The 16,113-nt window shown below is 40.6% G+C and overlaps 1 protein-coding gene across 1 annotated transcript in view; it reads right to left on the minus strand.

The window, feature by feature from the left end:
• Nucleotides 1–16,113, minus strand: part of ERC2 (ELKS/RAB6-interacting/CAST family member 2) — a 919,611-nt gene that overhangs the window by 873,275 nt on the left and 30,223 nt on the right. The window contains exon 2 of the mRNA XM_034658488.1: nt 15,289–16,079. Within this exon, the coding sequence (XP_034514379.1) occupies nt 15,289–15,945 (657 nt within the window). The 5' untranslated portion in view covers nt 15,946–16,079. The remainder of the gene's footprint in view (nt 1–15,288; nt 16,080–16,113) is intronic.

Genomic DNA, 16,113 nt, shown 5'->3' on the forward strand with positions numbered 1-16,113 from the left:
GCTATTAGTAACAAAGCCTGAACTCAAATTGGCTTATACATAGTGCAGGAAAATCAGAGATGGGGCAATCTTCCGATATGGCTCTGATACCATTTCTCTGCCATTCTTTTAGCACTCTACTTCCCCATGTGATGCCTTTGTCCTCAGACTGGTTTCCCTCATGGTTATCATCATTATCTATTATTTGGATATTTACTCATGTTGGCATGGTATTAAATATTTTTTACATGAACTCCCTCATTTAATCCAATTAAACTTAAGTCCTATTAAATTTACTCCACTAGCAGTAAATTTACCCCTAAAGCAGGTACCATTATTACACTTATTTCACAAGTGGGGAAGCAGTTTCAGAAAGATAAAGTTGCCTGATGTCCCACAACTGGAAATGGAACCAAGCAATCCACCTCCAAAGCTGGTACTCTCAACCACTGTCAAAGACAGTCAAGCAAGACCCAAGAAGGCAGGCCCCACTAAGGCCACATTACCAGTCTGCTCACAGAAACTCTAAACAGACAGCAAATCAGATACAAAGGGTAAAATTGGGGCTGCCAGATGACGATAAAAGTATCATTTAGGAATGTCACTCCACATCCTACAGTAAGGGCAGGAAATACCTAATAGGTATTAAGAAGTGGATCAGGACTGGTACCAAGTTGAGACTTTCTCACTGAAGTTCATCAAAAGTACTAGATGAGATTTGGAAAGGCAATGACTTTCTCATTGTAAAGCCCAGTGGCTTGGGCTTCTAAGTTGTGTCATGAAGAGTCCACACCTGTCCTAAGATCACCTTGTGTACACATGGCTGGCCACTCCATACTGCAGTCAGGGCTGACTAACTGGAGACCAAATTTGGAGTTAGTCTAGCTGGGCTCAACTGCAGCTCTGCCACTTACTAACTGTAACCTTGGACAAGTGATCTCTCTTCCAGCCTTGCCTTACTCACAAATGAAATAGTGATTTTTTTTAATGATTTTATTTACTTATTTATTTGTCAGAGAGAGCACAAGCAAGGGGAGTGGCAGGCAGAGGGAGAAGCAGGCTCCCCACTGAGCAAGGAGCCCAATGCAGGACTCAGTCCCAGGACCTGGGGATCATGACCTGACTGAAGGCAGATGCTTAACTGACTGAGCCACCCAAGCATCCCGAAATAGTGATATTATTAACAGTACCTACTTCAAAGGGTCATCATGAGGATGAAATGAGATATCATATGTGAGCCCATCAGCACAGTGTTTGAAATATCATTATTTCATTTAGGGTATACGTAGGAAGTGCTTTACAAGCTATACTGATCATTTTTATTCTTATCAAGGGGACATATTGTAGTCAGGTGGGTGTGCTAGATGGGAAAGTGATTCACAGATTCACATGCTTGCCTGAGAAAGGCAGGAGCTCAGACTTTCTCCAACTCCCCCTCCCCAACCCCTTCCAGAAGCCCTACACTATCTGGGTGTTGGAAAGATGCTGTGCCCACTCTCCTGGACTCTGGCTAGGCTTCTACATAAGAGAAAGCTCACATCAAGGGCTCTTCTCAGAAAGAGAATTGAGCAAGAAGCTTCCTTCCCTGGCCCAAATTTCATGCTGAAGTAAAGTTCCAAGGTAGAGTAAACTGTCAAGGTACATCATTGCTATGTTCCTTAGTTATGTTCTACATAGGAAAAAAAAATGGGTCTCTAATGATTTTCATAAGATAGTAAGGGTGTCTTACACTTTAGAGTCCTCTTCAGCCCTTAGCCTGTTACTGGGAACACAGTAGGTACCCAATTACCCTTACTTGGTAACTTCCAAAACTCTTTTTTTCCTTGCACTATCACAAATGCCTACAGCATAATTTAGTTTGCAGTGTTCAATTTTACTTCTAATCACAAAAAAAGTGAAATAGAATTATCTGCAGTGAACTGGGAATTTTGGCACCCCAAAACAAACATAATGAACCAAAAGTCCTTAATGAAAATATGTAAACATATACTTCAGTAGACACCCAACACCATGCAAACTCTTCTAGGATAACTTATTTCTGAGTGTGGACTAAAATATATCACCTCTAGGATATTGTACTTAAATATGTTTAGTGAATGTGGTGCTGTCCATCTATCAGTTTCCACCCTACTAATGTACACGCCCTTTAACTATCATCAAAATCCTGGTACATGTCCCCTACTTCTCAGCAAAGATTGAAGAGCAGTGAACTGAAGACATGTCTCACATTACCAAGAGCTCATTCATTTCATTAGCTACCAGGAACTACTTATTTCTAATACATGTGTAATATATAATATTAAATAGCAATATCTAGACAGAGGTTTGACCTAAATATCTTCAGATGCCCTTGGGGTTCAGAGTGGGGATAAGGAAGTGAAATGCTGTGCACAATTCAGGTTATGCACATTTTTCTAAAGAAGATGTAAACGTTTTCATTGGCTTCTAGAAGAGTACATGGCTCCCTAAAGTTAAAAACCACAAGCAGAAGTTTAAAAAATTTGAGAAAGCAAACTTTATTATTTGCTACATTTCTAAATTTGGGCAATTTCTAAATTTGGTCATCATGTGCACTGTCCAATTATCCATCTCATATATTTACTTATTTCTCTGGTTCTAAAATTCCTTGGGAACTTTTATATTATTTTACATGGATATTTCAGAAAGCTCATCCAAGGGACGAATCAGTGAATTTTAATTTTTTTCAATTCCTTTTTAGATAATATATGCTCAGGAGACAATACTTTTTAGAACTCAAGCTAACTGTTGTAACTTAAAATAGAAGATGCCAGATTATAACACGCCTAGTTCTAAAAGTTTATAACCGGCATCACAGTCTCATCCACTTTGGAGACCCAATTCTCCAAAAGACTAAAAGAGTTTATGAAAAGTGGAGAATTTTTTTAAGTTCCATAGAGGATGTGATCTGACATTATATAAAGAAACCACATGGGTCCACTAAGACAAGACACTATGAATTGATCCTGGTGTCAGTTAATTCCACATCTGGAATTTCTCCAGTGGGCATAATCAGAGGTAGGTATTGACGATGTGGGTGTGAAGGTTAGGAGATCCCAAAAGGCTACTGATGTTGCTGTTGAAACAGCTGTCCACAGACAGAGGTGATAGTAGTTAACTTTCTTTGGTCATGGTCTTCTTAAAAACTGAAATAAGGTAAGTTCCCATTTATGTGTTGCACAGAGGTATTTCCCAGTAAGGGCTGTCCTTTCCTCCTTACCACCTTATCCTCATGCTCCCTCCTTAAGAATCTACCCATCATCCCCCTTTCTCAGAGAGAGTCTTTCCATAGCTCTACTGAGTATGGTTCTCATGACTCTCTAGCCAAAGCTAGCACAAATTCTGGATTCAAGCTGGGCCAATCAGATTTTTGGTTCTCTGAATTTGAAACTGAAACCAAGAAACTCTAGGCAGTCTCTGTTAAGCACTTAAATGGAGAAGATGCTTTCCTTGAGTGGCCACTTTTTCATAAGCAGCATATAAAAACAGGTATCAAGAAAGAGACACATGAGATAAAAATAGTGAGAAACTGACTTTGTCCTTTTATTCCTGATTATTTTCCAACTAACTTTATTCCAACCCCCCAGGACACCTGGTTGCCCTACCTACACTTAGGGTCTGAAAAGAACTCTTGGACATTCTTAGTAAATCCCTTCTTTTCCCTTTCAACATGTTTGAATGGGCCTCTGCTACTTGCAACTACATTTTCCCTTAAGTAAGTGGTGACTGAGTCAATTAGTAAAAAATGAGCTGGATTCTCAAAGAGGACAAAGAAGAGGTTTCATAGGGGAAAGTTGCTGGGAGAAGTGGAAACCAGGAATGCTGGGACCAAGAAGGGAAGATCTAACCTTGAGACACAAGACTGGGAACAATCCAAAGACAAATTCTGAATAGGTGTGACCATTCCCATGAGATCAGAAACCACCTGAAAAGGATACTGAGAGCTCCAGTTAAGGGGACTCGGGTCAGGAAACTGTCCATGTACCTTGAGATTCCTGTAGATACAGGCAAGTTCAGGAAGAATTCTAACTGGATTAATGAGACCATCCTCACTGGAGTACAATAACCCATAATAAAGAACTTCCCCATTCCTGAAGCCATGCCCTTATGGACCCAGTGAATTTGTCAAAGTCATAACCACCTGAACGGATCTGCCAGAACTTTAATGAGCATTCTGAGAGATAATCGTTCTCATTCTTCTGCCACCTGCAGTTTTAATTTTTGAGCCAGTCCTTGGAGTTGCTTCCTCCCATCCTTCTGGGTGGGTTTCCAAGATAGGAGTTTTCTTCTGGCATTCACCTCTGCACATGTAATTGACAAGAATGCATTTGCTCCTTCCTACTTGCCCCCTATTCTCTGTTGCTCTTGACAACATGCTCCCTTCCTTGTTCTGGCTTTCTGTCCTTCCTGCATAACTTCTTGACAGCATCCTTAAAATACTGTCAAGCAGCACATTCCTGCTTCCACTCTATATTAGAGCTTCCATTTCCACACCAAATTCCCTGGTTTTCAAGCAAATCTGTTGTTTTTCCCTTTAAGACAATAGAAAGAACACACTTTTGAAGCTAAGCATACCTCAGATTCAAATTCCAGCTTTACCTAATGGTGAGACCTCCAGCAGGCCATTTAATCTCTCTGTCTTGTTTCTCGTCTATAAAATGGGGATGCCACATGTTTTGCAGGGCTGTTGAGCTCACACACATGGAAAGTAACTAGTAAATTCCTGGTACATAGTAGGAGCTCAAAAATGCTTATTCTCTCTCCCTTTCCTTGTCAAGATCAATGTCAGACATTGTCAAAAAACACCATAAAAAGCTAGTAAGGTATAAAGAAATGATGGTTTAAAAAATAGATTTCAGGGTGCCCGGTGGCTTAGTTGGTTAAAATGTCCAACTCTTGATTTCAGCTCAGGTCACGATCTCGGGATTGTGAGATCGAGCCCTGTGTCCAGCTCTGCATTGGGCATGGAGTCTGATTAAGATTCTCTCTCCCTCTTCTTCTGTCCCTCCCCACTTCTCTCTCCCTTAAAAAAAAAAAGTTTCATTTCCTTAAAGGGTTGTCTATTTCCTTAAAAGATTAATTTCTATTTCCCAAATGTCTACCTCTAAAAGAATCAAGGTACTTGAAGATTCATGCTTACTAGTCCAGGTCAATATTAAAAAAAAAAAAAAGACATCATTCACAATTAATTCTCTCCCACACAATGTTGAATCAGGTTTTACCTTTTATATGAATATTTTTGCATAAATACATATATTTTGATCACTTCACAAAGTGAAAGAATTGAGTGTAGGCAAAGTATTAAGAAAAACGAAGATATAGTAATCATCCAATTAACTCTGGGTTTCTCATTATTGTAGCTACTGACATTCTTTTAGGTCTCAACTCTATGCATTTTGAGCTGTTTAGCAACATCCCTGGCCTCTACCCACTGGATGTCACCTCTTCCAGTAGTGACAACCAAAAATATCTCCAGACATTGCCAAATGTCCCTTGGGAGGCAAATTGCCCTCACTTGAGAACAAGTAAGTTAACTTGAGCAGTGTACATAGCCAAACCAGACAGTACAAGCCCAGCCATGGGTTTATAAGACAGGAAGTAGCTGTACTTTTTCTCTCCAGAATGTTCCCACTGAAAACAAAATGGCTGCGCATCACTTCCAAGATATAATCAAATGCTGGCTTCACAGAGCAACAGAGAAGAAATCGCACGTGCCAGAATTCTGTTTGTCAAGCTGCCCTAGCTCTTGGCTACATGCCCACACTCTGCCTAAAACCTACTTCCCAAACTTTTGAAAATGCTTTCCACAGCTTTCAGAACCTGACCTTTAGAGCAGCTTTATCTATGTATGTGTAGTGTGTGTGTGTGTGTGTGAAATAGATTTACAATTTTCTATATTCCTGCAACGCCAAAACCACTTATTGAGTCAAATGCCAACTGGGGGTGGTGGGAATTTGCACACAGATGTCAGTGGACTCCAAAACAACATAAGAGCTTCACCTGCAACTAATTATAGAAACTGAAATTGCACTTTGGCCAGAGGAGGCTAGGTTCAGAACCCACCCCATCTGCTTCGGCCAATAAAATCACTCCGTTAACTTTTCTCCTGTCCACATAGACTTGCTTCTTAAAACCCTCTGAGGATGTTGTCTCTGGGGAATTTTATTAGGCAGTGAATGTTTTGAGGGTGACCAGTCCCTCTGCCTTCCCTCCTTGGAGCTTGGTTTCAAAAAAAGTGCCTTGGCAAAAGTGAGACTAAAATAATCTATCCATTGAAATATTCCAAAATGTTTTCTTTAGTTGCTTGTGTGCTTTTGCTATCCCATTGCCAAAATAAAGTGATCCAGAGAGAAAACGGAAGATGGAAGTCATTTAGATCCCCCAAGGTCCAGCATACAGGAATGTTTATATTCCTCCCCCCATTAGCCAAGTCTTTCATAAAATAAAACCTGGGAATAGAAATCTATAAGGCTACTAATGCAGTACACATGGCTGATCCTAGGGCTGACTGCAAGAGATTACTGAGGCAAAAACCAGCTGACATCTGTGACAAAGATGTGTGTAGTTCACTTCAAATCATTCTCCTACATTCTAGCAAATGAAGAAATCAACTGTTGGCTCTGTGCCATCTCATCTACCTTCAGAACCAAAGGAAAGGAAATTTTCATCTACCCATGAAAGCCATCTAAAGTTGTGGTTTCAGTCTAAGTAGGTCATTGCCTAAGTCTGGACCAAAGTTTTTCCACCTTTCTGGAAAGGTAGACAAAAGCTACAGTTCTCTGAAGAGCTGAGGAAGACTATTTCAAGATGAGGAAGGTGAACTTTTTTTGTTGTTGTCCTCTCACAATTCAGGACATGTCCTTCTAAAATTCAAATTATGCTGTGGTACTAAACTGGTTTATATTATCTGGTTCCATCTAAATCTGGGTGCCTATGTAACATTTGGGAAAGCATACATAAACACATATACTTTAAATCAGAGTTAGAATGAAAAAAGTTATATACTTATATGACATTTGATTGACTTCTTAATTTCTCAGGTCTCTTTTTTTTTTTTAAGATTTTATTTATTTATTCAACAGAGATAGAGACAGCCAGTGATAGGGAACACAAGCAGGGGGAGTGGGAGAGGAAGAAGCAGGCTCATAGCGGAGGAGCCTTATGTGGGGCTCGATCCCACAACGCCGGGATCACGCCCTGAGCCGAAGGCAGATGCTTAACCGCTGTGCCACCCAGGCGCCCCATGGTCTCTTTTTTTTTAAGATTTATTCATTAACTTGAGAGAGAGAGAACACAATGGGGGAGGGGCAGAGGAAGAGAGAGGGAGAGAATCACAAGCAGACTCCCCACTGAGTGGGGAGCCTGACACAGGGCTCAATCCCACGACCCTGAGATTATGACCTGAGCAGAAATCAAGAGTCAGACACTTAACCGACTGAGTCACCCAGGCACCCCTCAGTCTCTTAATACGATTTACGAACCATTAAGATATTTGAAGAACGAAGGTGACTAAGGCCAGCTCAAGTCAGTGCAATGAACATCTGTTTTTGTCCTACAACATCCCTTTGTCCTTCATCTCAGTTCCTATAAAGAACTGCCCCTCTCCCAATGCCTGCAGTCTACAAGGGTCACCAGTCACAGTAACCTCTTCTCACATACCTGCCCCTTGCTGCAGCCATACACACTCACCAAGTCCTGGAGGCAGGATATGACCAAGGGAAGACCAAAGTTCTTTAATAATTTTCCAAATGGGAAGTGAAGACATAGGGATCTCTTAACACTTCATTTATGACCCTGGGGTACTGGCAGTCAAGACCACCCACCACATGAAGGACAAAAATGAAGCTTACACAGAGATAGAGGCAGATATCAAGAACCAGAGATGAACAATGGAGACAGAACAAATCCTGCTACAGTTTGAGGCACTGGATCTACTCAACCCCAACCAAGCTCCACGTCTGAGCCTTTCTGCAATTTCATTACAGGAACTAATAAGTTCCCCTTTCTTACCTACACAGGCTTTGAGGAGCTTTTGCGTCACTACTTTGGAGTGTTGCCCAATACAATTAGTAAGTAGGTTTCTTCATTCTAATGTGTGAGGTCCTTTAAGATCTCATTTCACCTCACTGAAATGCACCTATTTTTCTGGTTATTATGACTGATAATTATTATGAATCATAATTATGCATTAATAATTTTTTATTTTATCGGTTAGGAAGGTATTGAGCTGCAAGTAATAAAAACCCAAGCAACAGTGACTTAAACCGCTAGCGGTTATTTTCTCACATGACTAGAGGTCTGGAGGCCAGCCACTGTGGGTGCTGTTGCAAGTGCTCAGAGATGGCAGGACATGGTTTCTGTGCTTGGCATGGCCTTTCTTTCATGGTTACTACACAGCTGACACAGCTCCAGGCAACAAATCAACACTCAAGACAGGAAGAAGGGGGAAGGAGCATTGCTGGTGACATTTACTCTTTTTATCAGGTACACAAAAGCTTTCCCAGAATCTCCCAATTATGTTTCATTGGCCAGTTACAGGAGGCAGAAAGGGAGAAGCCTGATGCTGAGCCATTAAACAGGGATCACTAAGACACTCTGGAAGGCCCAGCCACTGAAGGAACCTTTGATGACACTGAAAGTGCTCATCTACCTTCACAGCTCTCACATTTTAATATCTTGCTTCCAGAGCTACTCCTGAAGCAGTCTTCTCCAAAGTGTGCCCTTTATTCCCTTAGTTCGAAGAATGTTTATAGTAATGACAAATAAGATTATTTAAAATATATATTAAACAATATATATAATAACATACATATACTATATACATATATATATATATATATATATATATATATACACACACACATATATGACTTGGCAGGGAGTACATTCCCCTGATCCTACTGACTTTGGGCTTGGCCATGTAACATGCTTCAGGCAATACAATGTTAGTTGACTTGATACAAGCAGAGGCTTTAAAAGTGTCTGTGTGGTTTGGCTGGACTCTTGGCATCTATGATCCACCATAAGATGAATTCTTGAATAGCTTTTGTCCCAAGGAGAATGTGGACACATGTAGAACATATTTGAAGCCAACTTTCAGCCTAGAGCCTGGTGTCCCAACTCCAGCCCTGCCCAACTAAGTTGCGCCCAATCTGCGGATACATAAGGAAGAGGTAAATGCTTATCTTTTTAAGCCAATAGGTTTCAGAATGGCTTGTTACACAGCATCACTGCAGCAATAGCTGCTCAATATACAGATGCTTGGTTTAAGGTAAAGTTTCATGGTCTTTGCCGGGGTTAAGCAAACTTAATAATTTTTTTTTTCCTTTTTTAAAATTTATTTTAGGGGGGATGGGGCAGAGAAAGAATCTCAAGCAGACTCCCCACTGAGCATGGAGCCTGATGTGGGGTTCAATCTCACGACCCCAAGATCAGGACCTGAGCCGAAATCAAGAGCTGGACACACAACTGCTCGACCAACTGAGCCACCCAGGGGCCCCCTTAATAAATTTTTTTTAACTGCAAGAGTTAGAGCATTTTATTTCACATGCTAATATGTTTTATGAGTCTGTTAGGGCTGCCATAACAAAGTATCACAAAATGGGTGGCTTAAACAACAGAAATTTATTGTCTCACAGTTCTGGAGACTAGAAGATCAAGATCAAGGTGTCCCCAGGGTTGCTTCCTTCTGAGGACTGTGAGCGAAGAATCCAGGCATCTTTCCTTGGATTGTAGATAGCCATCTTCTCCCTGTTTCTTCACATGGTCTTCTCTCTGTACATGTTTATGTCTGTGTCCAAATTTCCCCTTTTGATAAGGACATCAGACATATTGGGTTAGCTCCCACCCAAATGACCTCATTTTAACTTGATTACCTCTAAAAAGACCTTATCTCCAAATAAAATCACATGCTGAGTTATAGGGGATTAAGATTCCAACATATCTTTTTGGGGGGAACATAATTCAACCCATAATATACGCATTATGGATTTCCAGGATAGGGGTATCTAGTATGTCATGTCTCAAGTTTATTTAACTGGAAAATCCCCTCTGGAAAGTGTCGTTTCCCTGGAAACACTCTGGAAAACTGACATTGAGGGATCCATGATCTCCGATTCAGAGCAGCAGAAGGAATGGAGTCTGAAAGAAGGCACAGGGATAAAACAGGTCTATCTGAGTAGTGAATATACTTAAGTCCCATCGACAAACTGGATGGATCTGGACACTCCAAGGCTGAGCCATTGATTTCACAAACACCCAGTACTCAAGGTGACGGCAGCTTCATTTAACAGTTAGTGGACACCCTCTTCACATCATAGCTACCTTGCCACCTTCCTCACAGGAGACAGAATGAATTCTATCACCCACTTCCAACTGGTACAGCTCTTCATATCTGGACACTCCCAGTGACATGAGTATTTTAGAACAGATTTTAATGACCCCTGTTGAAATGGCCCTAGCATTAATCAAATAAAACAAAAAACAATGATAAAAGAAACATAGAAATGTGACCCATCTCAACCTGTTCAAGTTACAGGCTCAAAATGAGAACCAATAAATCATACATTGAAACTAGCTAAAAAACTCATCAAAAAACCGTACTAATATTGATTTAGAGTAGATTATTTCCTATTGTGTTAAGCCAGAAATAGAAATGATCACATAACCATTGCTTCAAAGCCATAAAACTCCCCAGGCAGGTTTACTTACACTTCTTAGGTTACGTTTCCCAGTGACCTTGTCCCACTTCTGCATGCACAAGATGGGTAAATATTAGATCGAGTACAATCTCCCAGTGTGTGATGCTATTTATATTCATGCAGATCCTTGGCTAGCCATGCACAAGTTAGGAAAATGTCTCAAACTGCTTAATACACATCAAATTTGGAAAAAGTTATCTATTCGAAATATAAAGTTAATAATTACCCAAAAAATCCAGAAATATGAAAAGTCAATAACTTATATGCATCAAACTGCAAGACATAAGTCCTTGTGAACTTTCTGAAAATTTCTTCTCTACCATGTTTTCCCTCTCTGATCTCTATCATGCAGGTAAATAGAATGGAGCTATAAAGAAAAGACAATCCTATAAACTTTTAGAGGAAATTAGGTCACTTCACTTTCCAGTAGTTGCATTCTCCTGCCCCCAACATCCACCCCAACTCCATAGGCTATTACAAATAATAAGGGGGCTGCCTCTTGGCAGCCAAACATCCACTCCGAATCTTTTCTTCTCACCTCTCCCCAATGTCACAGGTGTGACATTGAGAACGTGGGCTATGGGTTCACACCATTCCAAAGAATTAGCTGTCTATAATATTTCACCACCCTCTTCTTCCATTCAAGAAAGTACATCATGAAGCAAAAAGCACAAGTGGTAACATAAGGGTAACTGTGCATCCATGCATCCAGTGGCCCCAAATGTATTTCTATTCATGTAGATCTATATGGCTGAGAAGTAGAGCCTTGGAGAGAATCTGGGGGATGGGAGTGGGGAGTCTGGAATATCCATCCAGGAATCTGAGTATCTATTCTTTGCACATAAGAAATTTGGTCATAGCCCCCTACTGATTGCCTCCAAGGTTCCAAATAGTCCTACACTTCCTATAACACAGGAAAGGGGTTCAATATCCTCCCTTAGATTTGGAGTTGGGTTCAGCTCCCTTGGACAGAATCACTACAACTTCAAAATATACTGCAAAAGAATTGATGAGTGGTTGCCCTCTTCAACACTCTTTCACATAAGGGTGAAAGGTTTGTATTAGTGAGCATTAAATACACAGAACCATGAATTTCATATACAAGAGCATGTGAACTTCTTGACCTCCACCCTATGATGGATCTGCTTCCTATTTGTATTCACAAAGTACAAATTGTTCTAGATCACCTGGATTTAGGTTAGGGAACTTCTAATTATCCACATACACACTGGTACATTTGTCGATGCAGTCTCTGGTTGTTGTGCATAAGAAACCACAGTTAAATGTCCCTCATCTCCTTTAGATTATTTTCTTCCATATAGAAAACTTTTCCATGATTTTTTCCTCTAAAGGGAAATTATAGTCAGTTATGGTAAATGGTAGAAACTCTAAACAGCACAAAAAGCCACTTCTGGGAAAAAGAAATAAATTCCTAATTAAGAATAAAAATCCCAACTAAACTAAATCACATTCTTAATCATTTTATCAGAACTAGTCATTTTTTTCATCTATGATCTTCCCATTATACTAAGATTACATTCACAGCTCAGTGATCCTATAAGGAGTTAGTGAACATAAATTTAAGTCCTAGACATTGGCATGAACTAGACCAAAGCCTTAAAGCCCAGCTCTCTCATTAACTAGCTGTGTGAATTCGGGCAAGCTGCTTATTCTCTCTACATTAATTTTTCATCCGTAAAACAAGAAAAAGTCTAGCACCTACCCCAGGTGACTGATGCAAACAGTAAATAAGAAAATGTACACAAAGCTCCAAGGACAATGCCTGGCATATAGTAAGCCCCCAACACATGCCTATTGGTAGCAGAAGCAGTAATAATAGAAACAGCAGCAACAGCAGGAGTCTGGATTGTTCCCCAGGCTTTATTCCATCTAGCTCCACTTTTTGACAAACACAAAAACCCCACTGGTAGAACTTTCTAGCGCTCCTTCATATCTTACTCTCCTTCCTGGAAAGAGGAGAGGACTATACTATACCTCCCAACCCCTTACAATTGTGTCATTTCCAGCCCAAGGAATTGAGGAGCCAACATGCCACCTCCACACACCCCCTTCCTCTGGTGTGGCAATTCCTGAAGCCTTGTGCCAAGATGCAGAAAGCCCGGATCCTGAGTCACTGCTGGAGGAGGGCTGCCCTGGAGAGTCACCTGACCTACTTCTGGTGAATAAGAAAGGAATCTTGATGAGCTAAGCCACTGAGATGTGACTGCTGCAGCAGGCTCTACCCTACCTTGACCAACAGGTACACATATACCCCTAGAACAGATCCTGACATAACTCCCACAGGAGAAGGAGAGGCGCTTCAAATGTTTACAATATAACTTGCTTTTTGTCAACCTTTCTATTGTAATACTACCTCATACTGCAAGTAAATTGACTTTTCAAACTCTCCATGCTTCTTCCACCTTTTACATTTTTAACCTAAAAAAGAAAATAATTACATTTTACTTATATTTAATACACAGATTAATACTGGACCTTTACTGGGTCATATGTCACATGGTCACAGGGCACCCATAGTACCCAAGGTAGCCTGTGATCATAGTATTTTCCAGAACTAGGAAGGGGTACTGGGAGCACCCTCAAGTATTCCCTTATTTCTGGCTTATGGCAACATGAGACAGTTAAGTAGAATTATGGGTATTTCCTACTTTAAACTGAACTAACCCTTATGAAATAGACAAGGGGTTTTAAATGTTTTTACAACAGCAAGAAGGTTTTGTGTGTCATTAAAATATACCTTAATATACTATTTATTTTATTTTGTCACTTCCATATTTAATTCTGTGTGAATTCAGAAAAGACACATAATACATTGACATAATAGCACATCATGTAATTTATAAGTAAATATACATGTATAAGTGAGAGTCTGTGCTCAAAAAAGAATTTAATGATAGCAACATAAGATAAAAGTAATTTTGGAGCTGACAGTTTAAAGAATGGCTTTCAAACTTTTTTGTCGCTACTTGCATCATTCCTAAACGGCTGTAACCATTCTCCAAAACAACTAAAAAAGAAAACCAGCACAGAACTAGGGAAATACACATAGCAGTAACAGGTTCACAAGGACATCATGAACCAGCAAAGTCAAGGGAAAAAAGCAAATGATAGTGAAGAGCATTAATTTGATTTAGGACTGAAGAACAAAACTTTCTGTTCCAACTAAAAATCACATTTCCACATCTGAAAACCAGCAAAGGCTCTGTCAGATAGTCAAAGGATAAGGTGATTGCTTTCTACACACAGAAGCAGAACGAAAAGCAGATTCTCATACAGATCAGAAGTACTTCTAAAGATACTTGGACTCCAAGGGGTGGTAACTAGGGAAACAGAGAGGAGGGCCGCAGATAACCCCAAGATAGGCAGAGAGCTTTGTGAGGCCAACATCAAGACCAAATATCAAAGAATTGCTAGTTCAGCCAAGTTAGAATTATCTCTAATTTCTACAGAAAGTTAAATGACCTCTGGAAATTTTTCCTCCAAATGGCACAGCACTCTCTATTCCCCATTTCATAGCACTTATCTCACTACTCATAAGAGGTGAAGCTGGGATTTAAACCCAGGCATCTCAGACTCCAAAGCCCTTATGAAAACAGCAGCAGATAAATGAGCCCCACAGAACAGGTAGGATTTAGAAATGGAGACTGGCCAACTCTGAAAGGGAAGAGGCAGGGAAAGGGGGTGCTGAGAAGGCCACTAGGGAAAGGGAACAGAAAGAGCAAAGGACTGAAGGGGGGAAACCCTCAGTACGTGCAGGAATTACCAAGTGGGAGTGCAGGTAGCATAGGAGATGCGCAGGGAGGGGGTATGAGATAAGGCTGGAAAGGCTGGCTCAGGCCTTCCCAATGAAGGTGCTGTCGGCTCAGCCAAAGAGGCAGAATTCACTCTGAAGGCAGTAAGTAATTATTGAGGGCTTTAAAGCAGAGAAATGGTATAACTGCAAGTAGACACTGGGAAAACCAATCTTGCTATAACATGGATGATAGATCAGAGGAGTAAGAAGGTGCCTTGCACATAGTACACGCTTATTTAATATGAATGGATAAAGGAAAGACCAGGTTGCAACTTTTTGTGTTTCTCCAACATGACATCAACCCATTCCACCCAGTGTTAATTCATGTTATTTGGTTTGTTGTTTAGAGAATAAATTCCACTCGTTTTAGAAAGAAATAAAGTTGCTGTGACTTCAAAAACAAATAAATTCACCAGTCAAATATGGCTCTCTAAATGTTGCTGTTAAAGTGTCTACTCTTGGAAAAATTAACATTTTCCTCTTCGATGCAGAGGGAAGTACATCTGAGATGCTGCTGTTACTGCTGAAAAAGAAAAAAAAAATAACCAAGTATAAAAGTTAGGCAATAAAGAATGATTCCCCCTCTTCTGAAACAGTTTGAAAAAGTTATTGTAAAATAAGATCACAAGTTATAATTTCGTATTGCTCATGAACTTTTGTAGTCTCCAAGTCAAACACGTACTAAACCATAGCTTTCTTGATGATGCCAAACTTTATTCTGCTCAGGTCGTGGTGACAAGCCAAGGCTGAAAAACACTGAGATGAGTCATAACCTACCTGATTTTCTTCATGGGAAACCCTCATCTGCTCCTTGAGGACAGACATTCGGGCTGCCTCTTCTTTCCTCAAGACTCTCTCCTTTTTGAGCTCAGGACTCCAGAAGGTCTTGATACTATTCATGGAAGATCCTAACTTGCTGTCCTTGATGTCTAGTTCTTTCCGGAGGAGGTCATTCTCTCTCTGAAGTTCCTTGAGCTGGGCTTGAAGGTCTAACATTGTGCTATCCCTTACCTGCCTCAACATGGAAGGGACCTGGTGGTGGTGATGATGGGATGAGCTAGTCAGACCACCATGTTGATCCGTGTATGAAAGAACATCTGTGTGGGAAAGTCCAGCAGAAGCAATATTGGGACTACTCCCCATGGCTGTGACTCGGCCTCCATATACAGCTCGATTTGTGGCCCTTCCCAGAGTCATGGTGCCCTTTGGGTAAGTTGTCGAAGCCACCCCCTCATGATCACTCAGATACATAGGTCCAGACGTAGCATAGGCTGCATTAAGGGACTGGATATTCTCCATAGACAGTGTCTTGCCTGTTCCTCCACCTCCCCCACTGCTTGTTCTTCTGTGGCCCAAACGAGGAGACCTTGGCAAACGAGGAGATCTGGAAGGACTACCTTCCAGATTGGTGATTGTTCTTGCACTTCCATACATTTTTCTTCTATTATGAGGTGCTACTGAAGAGAAGGAATGCTATACTAAGTTGGGGGTTAAGTCAGTATTTCCACTATTGGGAGAATTTTCAATGCATCTTTTCACAGTCTGTACCAGAAAATGATTCCAGAGATCTGAAAAATGAGAAAAGAAAAAAAAAGATAATCA

The sequence above is a fragment of the Ailuropoda melanoleuca genome, chromosome 4 (genome assembly GCF_002007445.2).
Source record: "Ailuropoda melanoleuca isolate Jingjing chromosome 4, ASM200744v2, whole genome shotgun sequence".
Classification (NCBI taxonomy): domain Eukaryota; kingdom Metazoa; phylum Chordata; class Mammalia; order Carnivora; family Ursidae; genus Ailuropoda; species Ailuropoda melanoleuca.